The sequence below is a fragment of the Pseudophryne corroboree genome, chromosome 4 (assembly GCF_028390025.1).
Source record: "Pseudophryne corroboree isolate aPseCor3 chromosome 4, aPseCor3.hap2, whole genome shotgun sequence".
Taxonomy (NCBI): domain Eukaryota; kingdom Metazoa; phylum Chordata; class Amphibia; order Anura; family Myobatrachidae; genus Pseudophryne; species Pseudophryne corroboree.
This window is the reverse complement of record NC_086447.1, coordinates 87,490,534-87,506,717: the sequence shown is the minus strand read 5'-3', so window position 1 is coordinate 87,506,717 and position 16,184 is coordinate 87,490,534. Positions and strand designations below refer to the sequence as shown.

The following is a 16,184-nucleotide window of genomic DNA, read 5'->3' as shown; positions in this document are numbered from 1 at the left end:
TGGCAAGTTCAAAAGGTTGCAGAACCTTGCACAACGTTGAAATCATTCTCCACTGCGCTTGAGACAGGTACATTCCACCTCCTATATCGTGCTCAATTGTATAGGCTTGAATGGCCTTTTGCTGCTCCTCCAACCTCTGAAGCATATATAGGGTTGAATTCCACCTCGTTACCACTTCTTGCTTCAGATGATGGCAGGGCAGGTTCAGGCGTTTTTGGTGGTGCTCCAGTCTTCTGTACGTGGTGCCTGTACGCCGAAAGTGTCCCGCAATTCTTCTGGCCACCGACAGCATCTCTTGCACGCCCCTGTCGTTTTTTAAAAAATTCTGCACCACCAAATTCAAGGTATGTGCAAAACATGGGACGTGCTGGAATTTGCCCATATTTAATGCACACACAATATTGCTGGCGTTGTCCGATGCCACAAATCCACAGGAGAGTCCAATTGGGGTAAGCCATTCCGCGATGATCTTCCTCAGTTGCCGTAAGAGGTTTTCAGCTGTGTGCGTATTCTGGAAACCGGTGATACAAACCGTAGCCTGCCTAGGAAAGAGTTGGCGTTTGCGAGATGCTGCTACTGGTGCCGCCGCTGCTGTTCTTGCGGCGGGAGTCCATACATCTACCCAGTGGGCTGTCACAGTCATATAGTCCTGACCCTGCCCTGCTCCACTTGTCCACATGTCCGTGGTTAAGTGGACATTGGGTACAACTGCATTTTTTAGGACACTGGTGAGTCTTTTTCTGACGTCCGTGTACATTCTCGGTATCGCCTGCCTAGAGAAGTGGAACCTAGATGGTATTTGGTAACGGGGGCACACTACCTCAAGAAATTGTCTAGTTCCCTGTGAACTAACGGCGGATACCGGACGCACGTCTAACACCAACATAGTTGTCAAGGCCTCAGTTATCCGCTTTGCAACAGGATGACTGCTGTGATATTTCATCTTCCTCGCAAAGGACTGTTGGACAGTCAATTGCTTACTGGAAGTAGTAAAAGTGGGCTTACGACTTCCCCTCTGGGATGACCATCGACTCCCAGCAGCAACAACAGCAGCGCCAGCAGCAGTAGGCGTTACACGCAAGGATGCATCGGAGGAATCCCAGGCAGGAGAGGACTCGTCAGAATTGCCAGTGACATGGCCTGCAGGACTATTGGCATTCCTGGGGAAGGAGGAAATTGACACTGAGGGAGTTGGTGGGGTGGTTTGCGTGAGCTTGGTTACAAGAGGAAGGGATTTACTGATCAGTGGACTACTTCCGCTGTCGCCCAAAGTTTTTGAACTTGTCACTGACTTATTATGAATGCGCTGCAGGTGACGTATAAGGGAGGATGTTCCGAGGTGGTTAACGTCCTTACCCCTACTTATTACAGCTTGACAAAAGCAACACACAGCTTGACAAATGTTGTCCGCATTTCTGGTGAAATACTTCCACACCGAAGAGCTGATTTTTTTGGTATTTTCACCAGGCATGTCAACGGCCCTATTCCTCCCACGGACAACAGGTGTCTCCCCGGGTGCCTGACTTAAACAAACCACCTCACCATCAGAATCCTCCTTGTCAATTTCCTCCCCAGCGCCAGCAACACCCATATCCTCCTCATCCTGGTGTACTTCAACACTGACATCTTCAATCTGACTATCAGGAACTGGACTGCGGGTGCTCCTTCCAGCACTTGCAGGGGGCGTGCAAATGGTGGAAGGCGCATGCTCTTCACGTCCAGTGTTGGGAAGGTCAGGCATCGCAACCGACACAATTGGACTCTCCTTGTGGATTTGGGATTTGGAGGAACGCACAGTTCTTTGCGGTGCTTTTGCCAGCTTGAGTCTTTTCATTTTTCTAGCGAGAGGCTGAGTGCTTCCATCCTCATGTGAAGCTGAACCACTAGCCATGAACATAGGCCAGGGCCTCAGCCGTTCCTTGCCACTCCGTGTGGTAAATGGCATATTGGCAAGTTTACGCTTCTCCTCCGACAATTTTATTTTAGATTTTGGAGTCCTTTTTTTACTGATATTTGGTGTTTTGGATTTGACATGCTCTGTACTATGACATTGGGCATCGGCCTTGGCAGACGACGTTGCTGGCATTTCATCGTCTCGGCCATGACTAGTGGCAGCAGCTTCAGCACGAGGTGGAAGTGGATCTTGATCTTTCCCTAATTTTGGAACCTCAACATTTTTGTTCTCCATATTTTAATAGGCACAACTAAAAGGCACCTCAGGTAAACAATGGAGATGGATGGATACTAGTATACTTATGGATGGACCAGCGACTGACGACACAGAGGTAGCTACAGCCGTGGACTACCGTACTGTGTCTGCTGCTAATATAGACTGGATGATAATGAGATGAAATTAATATATATATATATATAATATCACTAGTACTGCAGCCGGACAGGTATATATATTTATTATATAATGACTGATGACGGCCCTGCTGGACACTGTCAGCTCAGCAGCACCGCAGACTGCTACAGTAAGCTACTATAGTAGTATGTATCAAGAAGAAAGAGAAAAAAAAAAAACACGGGTAGGTGGTATACAATTATGGATGGACCAGCAACTGCCGACACAGAGGTAGCTACAGCCGTGGACTACCGTACTGTGTCTGCTGCTAATATAGACTGGATGATAATGAGATGAAATTAATATATATATATATATATATATATATATATATATATATAATATCACTAGTACTGCAGCCGGACAGGTATATATATTTATTATGTAATGACTGATGACGGACCTGCTGGACACTGTCAGCTCAGCAGCACCGCAGACTGCTACAGTAAGCTACTATAGTAGTATGTATCAAGAAGAAAGAGAAAAAAAAAACCACGGGTAGGTGGTATACAATTATGGATGGATCAGCGACTGCCGACACAGAGGTAGCTACAGCCGTGGACTACCGTACTGTGTCTGCTGCTAATATAGACTGGATGATAATGAGATGAAATTAATATATATATATATATATATATATAATATCACTAGTACTGCAGCCGGACAGGTATATATATTTATTATGTAATGACAGATGACGGACCTGCTGGACACTGTCAGCTCAGCAGCACCGCAGACTGCTACAGTAAGCTACTATAGTAGTATGTATCAAGAAGAAAGAGAAAAAAAAAAACCACGGGTAGGTGGTATACAATTATGGATGGACCAGCGACTGCCGACACAGAGGTAGCTACAGCCGTGGACTACCGTACTGTGTCTGCTGCTAATATAGACTGGATGATAATGAGATGAAATTAATATATATATATATATAATATCACTAGTACTGCAGCCGGACAGGTATATATATTTATTATGTAATGACTGATGACGGACCTGCTGGACACTGTCAGCTCAGCAGCACCGCAGACTGCTACAGTAAGCTACTATAGTAGTATGTATCAAGAAGAAAGAGAAAAAAAAAAACACGGGTAGGTGGTATACAATTATGGATGGACCAGCAACTGCCGACACAGAGGTAGCTACAGCCGTGGACTACCGTACTGTGTCTGCTGCTAATATAGACTGGATGATAATGAGATGAAATTAATATATATATATATATATATATATATATATAATATCACTAGTACTGCAGCCGGACAGGTATATATATTTATTTTGTAATGACTGATGACGGACCTGCTGGACACTGTCAGCTCAGCAGCACCGCAGACTGCTACAGTAAGCTACTATAGTAGAATGTATCAAGAAGAAAGAGAAAAAAAAAAACCACGGGTAGGTGGTATACAATTATGGATGGACCAGCGACTGCCGACACAGAGGTAGCTACAGCCGTGGACTACCGTACTGTGTCTGCTGCTAATATAGACTGGATGATAATGAGATGAAATTAACATATATATATATATATATATATATAATATCACTAGTACTGCAGCCGGACAGGTATATATATTTATTATGTAATGACTGATGACGGACCTGCTGGACACTGTCAGCTCAGCAGCACCGTAGACTGCTACAGTAAGCTACTATAGTAGTATGTATCAAGAAGAAATAAAAAATAAAAAAAACACGGGTAGGTGGTATACATATACAATTATATATATATTATATTATATACAATTATATATATATATATATATATATTAAACTGGTGGTGATTAATTAAACTGGTGGTCAGGTCACTGGTCACACTATCAGCAACTTGCAAGTAGTACTCCTAAGCAGACAATCACAATATATACTGGTGGTCAGTGTGGTCACAATGGCAGTGTGGCACTCTGGCAGCAGAGTGCCAGCAAAAGTGTGCACTGTACGTTAAAATATGTACTCCTGCTCTCAGACTCTAACTGCTCCCCACTGTCTCCCCCACAAGTCAGATATACAGTCACACTATCACTTCAGCAAGTAGTAGTACTCCTCCTAATGCTCCCCAAAATTACTAAAGTAAATAATACTGTGTCTCTCTCTACTCTAGTAGTCTCACTCTCTATAAACGGAGAGGACGCCAGCCACGTCCTCTCCCTATCAATCTCAATGCACGTGTGAAAATGGCGGCGACGCGCGGCTGCTTATATAGAATCCGAGTCTCGCGATAGAATCCGAGCCTCGCGAGAATCCGACAGCGGGATGATGACGTTCGGGCGCGCTCGGGTTAACCGAGCAAGGCGGGAAGATCCGAGTCGCTCGGACCCGTGTAAAAAAAACTGAAGTTCGGGCGGGTTCGGTTTCCGAGGAACCGAACCCGCTCATCTCTAGTGTAACTATTTTCCTTTGACACTGTGGGGCTGATTATAAATTGGACGCAGCCAGGGCTGGTTTTCTGTCTGACCGTGGCTGCTTGGCGCTTAGGGCAATGAGAGAATTTATTACCAGTTATTTATATAGCGCACACATATTCTGCTGCACTTTACAGAGAATATTTGCACATTCACATCAGTCCCTGCCCCAGTGGAGCTTACACTCTATATTCCCTACCACATGTACACACATTCACGCTAGGGTTAATTTTAGTTGGGAGCCAACTAACCTACCAGTATATTTTTTGGGTTGTGGGAGGAAACCGGAGTACCCGGAGGAAACCCACACAAGTACGGGGAGAATATACAAACTCCACACAGTTAGGGCCATGGTGGGAATCGAACCCATGACCTCAGTGCTGTGAGGCAGTAATGCTAACCATTACACCGTCCGTGCTGCCCACATATAGGATGGTATATTCCATCCGTATATACAAAAAATCTGTGCGATTACATTGCCACGCCTAAGCTACTGCCCAAAAATGGTTGCCAATCCATAGGCACTAGCAAATCCCATCCGCATGCCAAAGTCTGATTTGTCGCATGCGCGGTTGTTGATGTCTTATATTTGACACATATGCTGAAATCTTCAATAACCATGCGCATTGCCACTTGTGTCCAACACAGAAGCAGGCCCATATATGCACACACGTAATGTTGCATTTTGTATTGCGGTGCTTAGTGTTATTTTACAGTATATTTGCTGTGTATTACATACTGCCCATTTGTGCCCTTTACCTTGACGTTTGATATTATATGATATGTTATTCTGTTTCACCCTATCTATAGGGCCGTGTGATACCATTGTGGGGCCCTTGTACATGGTTCCTTTGATACTGTACTTTTATGCTGCTAGGTAAACACCAGGCCCACCAAGACATCATGAGTGGCAAATTGTGGAGGCGGGGCAATGCCTGGTTGGTGCCTACTTTTCTAGGGGGCGTGACTGTACCATCTTGGGGTATGATTATGGCTCCCATACATCCGGGGGCCCCAGAGAGGCGGGGCTTGTGTACTTTGAACTTTTACACAAGTCATATATTTTACACGGCACAAATCGTACTTGCCGACTTTGGTATATTTCTGTCTGGGAGTTCCGCAGAGCGGACGACGCAGATGGGCGGTATGGGGTCAGGGTGCAGCGAATCACATTCATGGCCCCTGTGAGTTTTTATTGCATCCGACTGTAAGGGTGTAGTACGGCTGACCGGCGGTCTCCTGACCGCCGGTCAGCTTACCGACGCCGGGATCCCGGCAGCATACCGACGCCGGGATCCCGGCGGGGAGGGGCGAGTGCAGCAAGCCCCTTGCGGGCTCGCTGCGGGCTCGGTGGCGACCTGCGGTCACATGAATACCACCCGACTGTAAATGAGGACCATAATGTATTTTTATATGCTGTGCACTACTATAAATGTTAAATTACTTACATACCATCCTGTACAACACACCTTTGTCTCTCTTACAGCTTTCATCCCTACAGATTGTAAAGTGTGAAGGGCAGGCCCCTATATTCATGTTATGATTTGTATAGGAGATTAATAACTGTACGCCTTACACTAATAGCACAGCAATGTATAAATACGGTATTCCACTTCTGGTGATATTATATAGAGGTCTATAAATAATGTCCCATGTCACTGTGTCCTGGGTTAGCACACATTGCTGATGCTATACTCCCAGGTTTTTACTGCTGGCTTATATTGCCAGTAAAAGTGAAGTTCTGGTCTCCAATGTGCAGGCGTTGGTTGTTTTCTATGGGTTGTATAACAAACTTACAGGGCGTATATAAGGAACCTTACACGCATTGTTCAGCCCCCATTGCATCTGGGGCAAGCATAGGATTTCCAGACGGGGTTTTCCAAATGCTTGATTTTAGAGAGAATGTGAAGAGATTATAATTAGCATTTAGCAAGCTGTAATCTAACTCATTCAATTTGCAGCGTATGAAATACGTCAGACAGATAAAGGACTAGCAATCACAGTAATCCGTTACAGGCGGCCGTAGGACTGTAGTGCACTGTACAGTATGTAATACATCAGACATATACAGAACCAGCGATCACAGTAACCCATTATAGGTGGCCGTAGTACTGTTGTACACTGTACAGTATGTAATACATCAGACTGACATATACAGAACCAGCGATCACAGTAACCCATTATAGGTGGCCGTAGTACTGTAGTGCACTGTACAGTATGTAATACATCAGACATATACAGAACCAGCGATCACAGTAACCTATTATAGGTGGCCATAGCACTGTAGTGCACTGTACAGTATGTAATACATCAGACATATACAGAACCAGCGATCACAGTAACCCATTATAGGTGGCCGTAGTACTGTTGTACACTGTACAGTATGTAATACATCAGACTGACATATACAGAACCAGCGATCACAGTAACCCATTATAGGTGGCCGTAGTACTGTAGTGCACTGTACAGTATGTAATACATCAGACTGACATATACAGAACCAGCGATCACAGTAACCCATTATAGGTGGCCGTAGTACTGTAGTGCACTGTACAGTATGTAATACATCAGACATATACAGAACCAGCGATCGCAGTAACCCCTTATAGGTGGCCATAGCACTGTAGTGCACTGTACAGTATGTAATACATCAGACATATACAGAACCAGCGATCGCAGTAACCTATTATATGCGGCCGTAGTACTGTAATGCACTGTACAGTATGTAATACATCAGACATATACAGAACCAGCGATCACAGTAACCCATTATATGCGGCCGTAGTACCGTAATGCACTGTACAGTATGTAATACATCAGACATATACAGAACCAGCGATCAAAGTAACCTGTTATAGGCGGCCATAGGACTGTAGTGCACTGTATAAAGGACTAGCGATCACAGTAATCCGTTATAGGCGGCTGTAGGATTGTAGTGCAGTGTAGTGGAGTGTATGTAATGCAGCAGACATACAGTGCATCCGGAAAGTATTAACAGCGCTTCACATTTTTCACATTTTGTTATGAATAAATTTATTTATGAATAATTTATTTGAATAAATGAATTTTTTCCCTCAAAATTCTACACACAATACCCCATAATGACAATGTAAAAAAAATAAAACATTTTTTTTAGATTTTTGCAAGTTTATTAATAATAAAAAAAACTAAGACATCACATGTACATAAGTAATCACAGCCTTTGCAGTGAAGCTCAAAATTGAGCTCGGGTGCATCCTGTTTCCACTGATCATCCTTGAGATGTTCCTACAGCTGAATTGGAGTCCACCTGTGGTAAATTCAGTTGATTGGACATGATTTGGAAAGGCACACACCTGTCTATATAAGGTCCCACACTTGACAGTACATGTCTAAGCACAAACCAAGCATGAAGTCAAAGGAATTGTCTGTAGACCTCTGAGACAGGATTGTCTCGAGGTACAAATCTGGGGAAGGGTACAGAAAAATATCTGCTGCTTTGAAGGTCCCAATGAGCACAGTGGCCTCCATCATCCATAAATGGAAGAAGTTCTGAACCACCAGGACTCTTCCTAGAGCTGGCCGGCCATCTAAACTGAGCGATCAGGGGAGAAGGGCCCTAGTCAGGAAGGTGACCAAGAACCCGATGGTCACTCAGTCAGAGCTACAGCATTCCTCTGTGGAGAGAGGAGAACCTTCCAGTAGGACAACCATCTCTGCAGCAATCCACCAATCAGGCCTGTATGGTAGAGTGGCCAGACGGAAGCCACTCCTTAGTAAAAGGCACATAGCAGCCCACCTGGAGTTTGCCAAAATGCACCTGAAGGACTCTCAGACCATGAGAAATAAAATTCTCTGGTCTGATGAGACAAAGATTGAACTGCTTGGCGTGAATGCCAGGCGTCATGTTTGTAGGAAACCAGACACTGTTCATCACCAGGCCAATACCATCCCTACAGTGAAGCATGGTGGTGGCAGCTTCGTGCTGTGGGGATGTTTTTCAGCGGCAGGAACTGGGAGACTAGTCAGGATAGAGGGAAAGGTGAATGCAGCAATGTACAGAGACATCCTGGATGAAAACCTGCCCCAGAGCCATACACAGTTTTGGTATGTAATACATCATACATATACAAGGCCAGCGATCACTGTAAGCCATTATGTGTGGAAGTAGGGTCAGCCATACAGTGTAGTGTTTGTAATACATCAGACATATACAAGACCAGAGATTACTGTAACCCGTTATATGTGGCAGTAGGGCCATACCGCCTCAGCTGAATGTCTTTGGTTTTTTAATGTCTTTGGTTTTTGCATCAGAGGTGGTACCCTTTCCACAATCCAAGTTCCCTGCTCTGGAGATTTTAGGAGTAAGTCCAGGAGTCTGGAGGCTGGAGGGGAGAGAGTCTACAAAATGATTTTTTTTGTATCAAAAATATTTATCTCATATAAGTAGCATAAGTGGTCAGGAAAATGTTAAACATCCCACAATAAATATATAAATATACAATATAACCAGTAGGAGACAAACCTGAGCTTTCTAAGCACACATTCTCCCACCTCATGGTAAGATGCCTGTCTCTCCTTGCTGGCAGCTGCTCTCTGGTCTAGTGCGCTGATTGAGCACTCAGATCCAGAAACACAGCACATCTGGTAGGAGAAGTTGCTGCCGCCGGGCATGTTCAGTTCATGTTCTATCTCTCAATGCATGTTCTGTCAGCAGCTGTAATAAAATTGTATTATATAGTATACTACTTCTATTGTGGTCATAATCGGGAGGGGGGGGGGGGGGGGGGGTTTCCAGGCAACTGGAACCCCCACCAGCGTTTGCCAATATGCTTGTATACCAATCCGGCTATAATGAGATGTGAAACACTTTAACCCATTTACCACATACAAAGTGACTGGATTCTACAAGCCGTGCACATTTATTAAAATCAGTCTGCACTGAACAAGCTGTAATAAGTGTCTGCTTATGTCATATAACACTGTAAGGTTGCTATTTGTCTTCGGACCCTGGTTGTAAATCAGTAAATTCGGAGTTACCGCAAGGGTGGCATACAGCCACACTTACTCGCATGGGCTCACAAATCGACCCCTACAGCATGTCGTTTTGGTGACCTCACAATATGGAGAAGACACATAAATAGGATAAAAATAACAGGTCAGGATGCTGTAGCTAGTATTTAAGGTGTAATCATTTATTGAGTGCAGAAAATGTTTTCCTAGAACTTGACAACTGAGCGTTTTGTATTCATTTCCAGACTTGCTGAACGAGTCACAAGATGCGTCTTGTGTGGCTATTTCTCTTTTCACTGTCTGTACTCGTGACACCTTCTGAGGAGACAATAGAAGCATGGGACCTCTCAGCGGTGCTCTCCTCCTTGGTGAGTACAAACAAGAATCCTTGAGGCGAAATTCCTTTATGAGTCCTTCTTTAACCTGAAACCTCTGAATCACATAAGTGCTGATGAATGAATGACCCACTGAATGAATAAATAAATTGGTATATGTTTTGTGAACCGGTTATGTTTTACCCCATCAAAGTGTCTATTTGTCTTGTTTTGTTGTTCTGTGAGAATATTCAATTTGCTATTTATAACACACTGGTCTGGCTTGTTATTGAATCTCAAGCTAGGGACGGAATAAGGGTCACATGACCCTAGGGCTGAAAATGATCCAGAACCTACTGTGAGAAGTGGAGGAGGCATGGCCAGTGATGTGTGGGTGTCATGTGGGCGTGTATATTCCGTACATTATTAGCACCATTGTCTCCCTAGATACATAATAGCAGAAAAACTTGCATAATAAAATAAAAATACAATTTAATACCTAATATTTTATTACCGACCATGGTAGCCAGCTACTGTAGGTTGCTCATCATCTTGCTGGCATGACGATGGGCCTATTTTTATATGGAGGCCTGGAGCTGTAGTCCCATTCATTCAATTATTAATCAGGTCCGGTGTCAAGTTCATCCTCAATTTGTAACCATTTACAATACCTTACTTTGAAAAAGTTATAATGGACCAATAACATAAAACCAAATATTCAGATGGCTTTTAATTATGATTAAACCAACTTCCAAAGATATGAAGCTCCAGGCCCACAAATTGTTTTAGTTTCCGCCGAAGTACCTAACTGAATTAAATTGAGTATTCCGTTTGGCTGGCTGGACGCAAAGTAGCTCACATTTCTCTATATATGGCGATGAGAAGGATGATGTGAATAATTACTTATCCACGGTGTTTTGTCTAGGTTTACAGAAATATCCCTGTATAACCATAAAACATCCTGCAGTGATTAAAAACTTTGGGGGAAGATCAAGTTGAGGTTTGTGGTTTAAGCTCTAGTGTGGTTAGGGAACAGACATTTATTATCTTGTTCTCTAAGCCTCATTGTTCTGTGAGGTCGTCCTGTCATAATTACTATGGCCAGCAACACATTCGTTCAGCTATTTGTATCGTATGGAACTTAAGCCTCGCTGTTCGGGGTTTGTGTGCTTAATCAGAAACCAGCTCACCAAGTGTGTGACATTTAGATTAGATGCTTTGTTTTGAAATTCCGGAACTCGGGGAAATATTTTTGCAGTGCTCCCTGCGAGCGTCTGTAAAGCACAGTGTGAGAGTATGTCCTAATAGGAGCAATACGGGCATGACGTAAATCCGTGGGGCCAAAATGTGAGCAGACAGGGCCAAACTGATGAGTGACGTGGCAATGTACGTGCCGCTCATGCTGGCCTGGCAATAGAAATCTTGGGACCTCATGCCCCCCCCCCCTCCCCCGCCCCATTTTTATATATTGCCACATAAGAGTGCCCCAATTCATGGTATGCTATAGAAAATGGTGTAAGATATATTACTTTTTGAGATGTTCCCTTTAACACACCTTAATGGCTTTTCATATTACTTCAGTCTCAAGAACGTAAACAACAAAGACAATCTTTAACTGCGTGGTAGGAGGGATGAACCAAGGCCCCTTTGGATGCTTGAAGCCCTGACATTGGGCCTTTGCTCACTTGTGCACTGCCATGCCACGCTCATTGGTCAGTTTACAGAGGCAATGGCTATCACTTAAAGCAGTGCAGGGCTGTTTCTAGCCAATTTGGCTCCCAGTGCGAGATTTAAAAATGCGCCCCCCCATGACATTAAAAAATGTGGGCCCCCCCCCCCCCCCCCACACACACCTAGATGAAAAACAACAACTTGCGCGCGCACCCGGTAACGGGGCGTGGCCTCATCTAAATGGGTGTGGCCTCGTCTGAAAGACTACCTCACAATCCAGTTTTTGACCTTGCTCCAACAGATCACGACCACCACAGGAAAAAAAATTCTACCATATTAAGCCCCACACAGTAATGCCCCCTGCACCATATTATGCCACACACCGCAATGCCCTTGATACATTAAATCCCCACACTACGGCAGGCAAGAGTCCCCATTTCACACATTACGGCAGGTGTCCCCATTTTACACATTGAGAGAGAGAGAATACTTACAGAGGCGATTACCGCTCTTCGCCCCCCCCCCCCCCCACCAGTCGCTCCTCGCGTCGGCCTTTCCCTCTTCCTAACTTGGATCCCCCTCTGTACTCCGCTCGGTGGGGGAGTTTTGCGTCGTGACGAGGTTGCGTCGTGACGTAACGACGCAATTGCGTCATTCCGTGAAACTCCGCCCCCCGAGCGGGTTACTCTGGGAGAAATAGGAGTGGGAAGCAGGGAGCCACAGTTAGTACCGCGGCGGGCGCCCAGTGCGGTTGCACTGCTCGCCTGCCCCAAGAAACGGCCCTGAAGCAGTGTTTGGCTGCCCTCCCACCCTGCCCCTGTAAATAAACTTCCAACTGTCCCTGCAGTCAGGGCAAAGCCTTGATTGAAAGGAACAGTCCACCAAAATCAGGACTGTCCCATTCAGAACCAGGACAGTTAGCAGATAGTTACCCTCCTACTGTACCTGTTCTTACAGCTTTGACTACCTGCTGCTGCTGGTGTCTGTAGCCCAGTTGCGGCCTCTCTGTATCCTGGAATGTTGGGAAAGAGGCACCAATCACCTCCCGGACAGTGAAGCGAAGGGTGAAAAGTCCTATATGCCTCCTTCCACCTAACCAGAAACAAAAATAAACTAACAGCATTCACATCTAATAGTCATATTTCCCACCAACCATCCTACACATTACATTTATAGCATCCTCTTTTAATAAATAGGCCTCATTCCTCCCCGATAGGCCTATTTTTCTCCAACCAGCCTCATTTAAATTTTCCCCAATAACAGTTTCACTGTGACATTAAATTATTATCCCCCACATAATAAAGATTATCTGCAGTAGATTGATGTCTTCCACCGGTCCCCTCATAACCAATGCTCCAAAGTATTCTCCATAGTGTTTTTAAAAGAGAGCAGGGGAGAAAAGAAAGGAGGGGGGAGGTAATAAAATACTGTTGGGGGTAAAATTCAGAGGGCAGTGCTGGGATAGGCCTTTTATAGAGCATGGTGCTCCTATGATATTCTATATCCATGGCACGGTTCACGCGTGCTGGCAAACATATTCCCTCATTCCGAGTTGATCGCTCGCTAGCTATTTTTTGCAGCGCTGCGATCAGATAGTCGCCGCCTCTAGGGGAGTGTATTTTCGCTTTGCAAGTGTGCGAACGCTTGTGCAGCAGAGCGGGGCGAAAATGTTTTTGGCAGTTTCTGAGTAGGTCTGAACTTACTCAGCCGCTGCGATCACTTCAGCCAGTCCGGTCCCGGATTTGACGTCAGACACCCGCCCTGCAAACGCCTGGACACGCCTGCATTTTCCCAAACACTCCCAGAAGAGTCAGTTGACACCCATAAATGCCCTCTTCCTGTCACTCTCTTTGCGGTCGGTTGTGCCAATGAATTCGTCGCTAGAAGCCTTGCACAGCAACGATGCTGTTTGTACCCGTACGACGAGCGCGTGCATTGCGGTGCATGCGCAGTAGTAACCTGATTGCTGCGCTGCGAAAATCTGCAGCGTGCGATCAACTCGGAATGACCCCCATAATGCAAGATTGAACGGGGAGCACACAGTGTAAAGCATTTTGAAGTGTCACTTCTTAATATGGACTAATTGACATATACTGTAGGGCCCTATTCCGGACTCCTGCTGCAAACGGATTGCGATCAGTATGCTATTGAGACTACATGCCCATATTTTGGTTCAGATTCATCTTTGCAAACACACAGCCCAAACTGCTCCATTGATCGCTATCATTGGTTCTTACACGCCAAACTAAGTGCAGGAGATCCAATGGAATTATGTGTGCACAACTAAGCATAGTAGTGAGTAGCTCTGGGTACACGTCTATGACATGCCCCAACACACCCACAAAATGGATTGCATTGTTGCTACCCAATTAACACCCATAAGGGCCCATTTAGCAACTGCAGAGTATTCACAGCCCGTGACGCATGCACAGTATGAGAGAAATCGCCAGATTCTGATGCAGCTGTGTGCATCTCAGCCTCAGGCCAGTACTGTATATGTGAACAGTGCTGTTGAGACAGCTGCGGGACCTGGGTACTGCAAGGGGTATGGCCAAATCCTATGCACGGGACTGGGAAACGACCCCCCTCCCCCCCTCCAAGAGGCCTAGTGGTAATTGGTATCCGCTCCCCTCTCCTCTCAGCGCAACTGTATGTGAACAATGCAAAAATAAGATTTTACTTACCGATAAATCTATTTCTCGTAGTCCGTAGTGGATGCTGGGACTCCGTAAGGACCATGGGGATATAGCGGCTCCGCAGGAGACAGGGCACAATAATAAAAGCTTTAGGATCAGGTGGTGTGCACTGGCTCCTCCCCCTATGACCCTCCTCCAAGCCTCAGTTAGGATACTGTGCCCGGACGAGCGTGCATAATAAGGAAGGATATTGAATCCCGGGTAAGACTCATACCAGCCACACCAATCACACCGTACAACCTGTGATCTGAACCCAGTTAACAGTATGATAACAACGAAGGAGCCTCTGAAAAGACGGCTCACAACAAGAATAACCCGATTTTTGTAACAATAACTATGTACAAGTATTGCAGACAATCCGCACTTGGGATGGGCGCCCAGCATCCACTACGGACTACGAGAAATAGATTTATCGGTAAGTAAAATCTTATTTTCTCTGACGTCCTAGTGGATGCTGGGACTCCGTAAGGACCATGGGGATTATACCAAAGCTCCCAAACGGGCGGGAGAGTGCGGATGACCCTGCAGCACCGAATGAGAGAACTCCATGTCCTCCTCAGCCAGGGTATCAAATTTGTAGAATTTAGCAAACGTGTTTGCCCCTGACCAAGTAACTGCTCGGCAAAGTTGTAAAGCCGAGACACCTCGGGCAGTCGCCCAAGATGAGCCCCCTTCCTTTTGGAATGGGCTTTTACAGATTTTGGCTGTGGCAGGCCTGCCACAGAATGTGTAAACTGAATTGTATTACAAATCCAGCGAGCAATCGTCTGCTTAGAAGCAGGAGCACCCATCTTGTTGGGTGCATACAGGCTAAACAGCGAGTCAGATTTTCTGACTCCAGCCGTCCTGGAAACATATTTTTCAGGGCCCTGACAACGTCAAGTAACTTGGAGTCCTCCAAGTCCCTAGTACCCGCAGGTACCACAATAGGTTGGTTCATGTGAAAAACAGAAAACACCTTAAGGAGAAATTGAGGACGAGTCCTCAATTCTGCCCTGTCAGAATGAAAAATTAAGTAAGGGCTTTATATATGATAAAGCCGCCAATTCTGACACACGCCTGGCTGAAGCCAGGGCTAATAAAATATCTCACATGGAAGGTGACGATGCTAAGTCCACAGTGGTGAGTGGTTCAAACCAATGTGACTTTAGGAAACTCAAAACAACATTGAGATCCCAAGGTGCCACTGGGGCACAAAAGGAGGCTGTATATGCAGTACCCCTTTTACAAACATCTGAACGTCAGGCACTAAAGCCAGTTCTTTCTGGAAGAAATTCGACAGGGCCGAAATTTGACCCTTAATGGACCCTAATTTTAGGCCCATAGACAGTCCTGTTTTCAGGAAATGTAGGAAACGACCCAGTTGGAATTCATCTGTAGGGGCCTTCTTGGCCTCACACCACGCAACATATCTTCACCAAATGCGGTGAAAATGTTTTGCGGTTACATCCTTCCTGTCTTCGACCAGGGTAGGGATGACTTCATCTGGAATGCCCTTTCAGGATCCGGCGTTCAACCGCCATGCCGTCAAACGCGGCCGCGGTAAGTCTTGGAACAGACAAGGCCCCTGCTGGAGCAGGTCCTTTCTTAAAGGTAGAGGCCACGGGTCTTCCGTGAACATCTCTTGAAGTTTCGGGTACCAAGTCCTTCTTGGCCAATCCGGAACCACGAGTATCGTTCTTACTCATCTCCCTCTTATGATTCTCAGTACTTTTGGTATGAGAGGCATAGGAGGGAACACATACTCTGACTGGTACAC

At 45.4% G+C, this 16,184-nt stretch overlaps 1 protein-coding gene across 1 annotated transcript in view; it reads left to right on the top strand.

The window, feature by feature from the left end:
* Nucleotides 1-16,184, top strand: part of LOC134908956 (adhesion G protein-coupled receptor F5-like) — a 306,960-nt gene that overhangs the window by 165,928 nt on the left and 124,848 nt on the right. The window contains exon 2 of the mRNA XM_063915240.1: nt 9,990-10,112. Coding sequence (XP_063771310.1) covers nt 10,011-10,112 — 102 coding nt within the window. The 5' untranslated portion in view covers nt 9,990-10,010. The remainder of the gene's footprint in view (nt 1-9,989; nt 10,113-16,184) is intronic.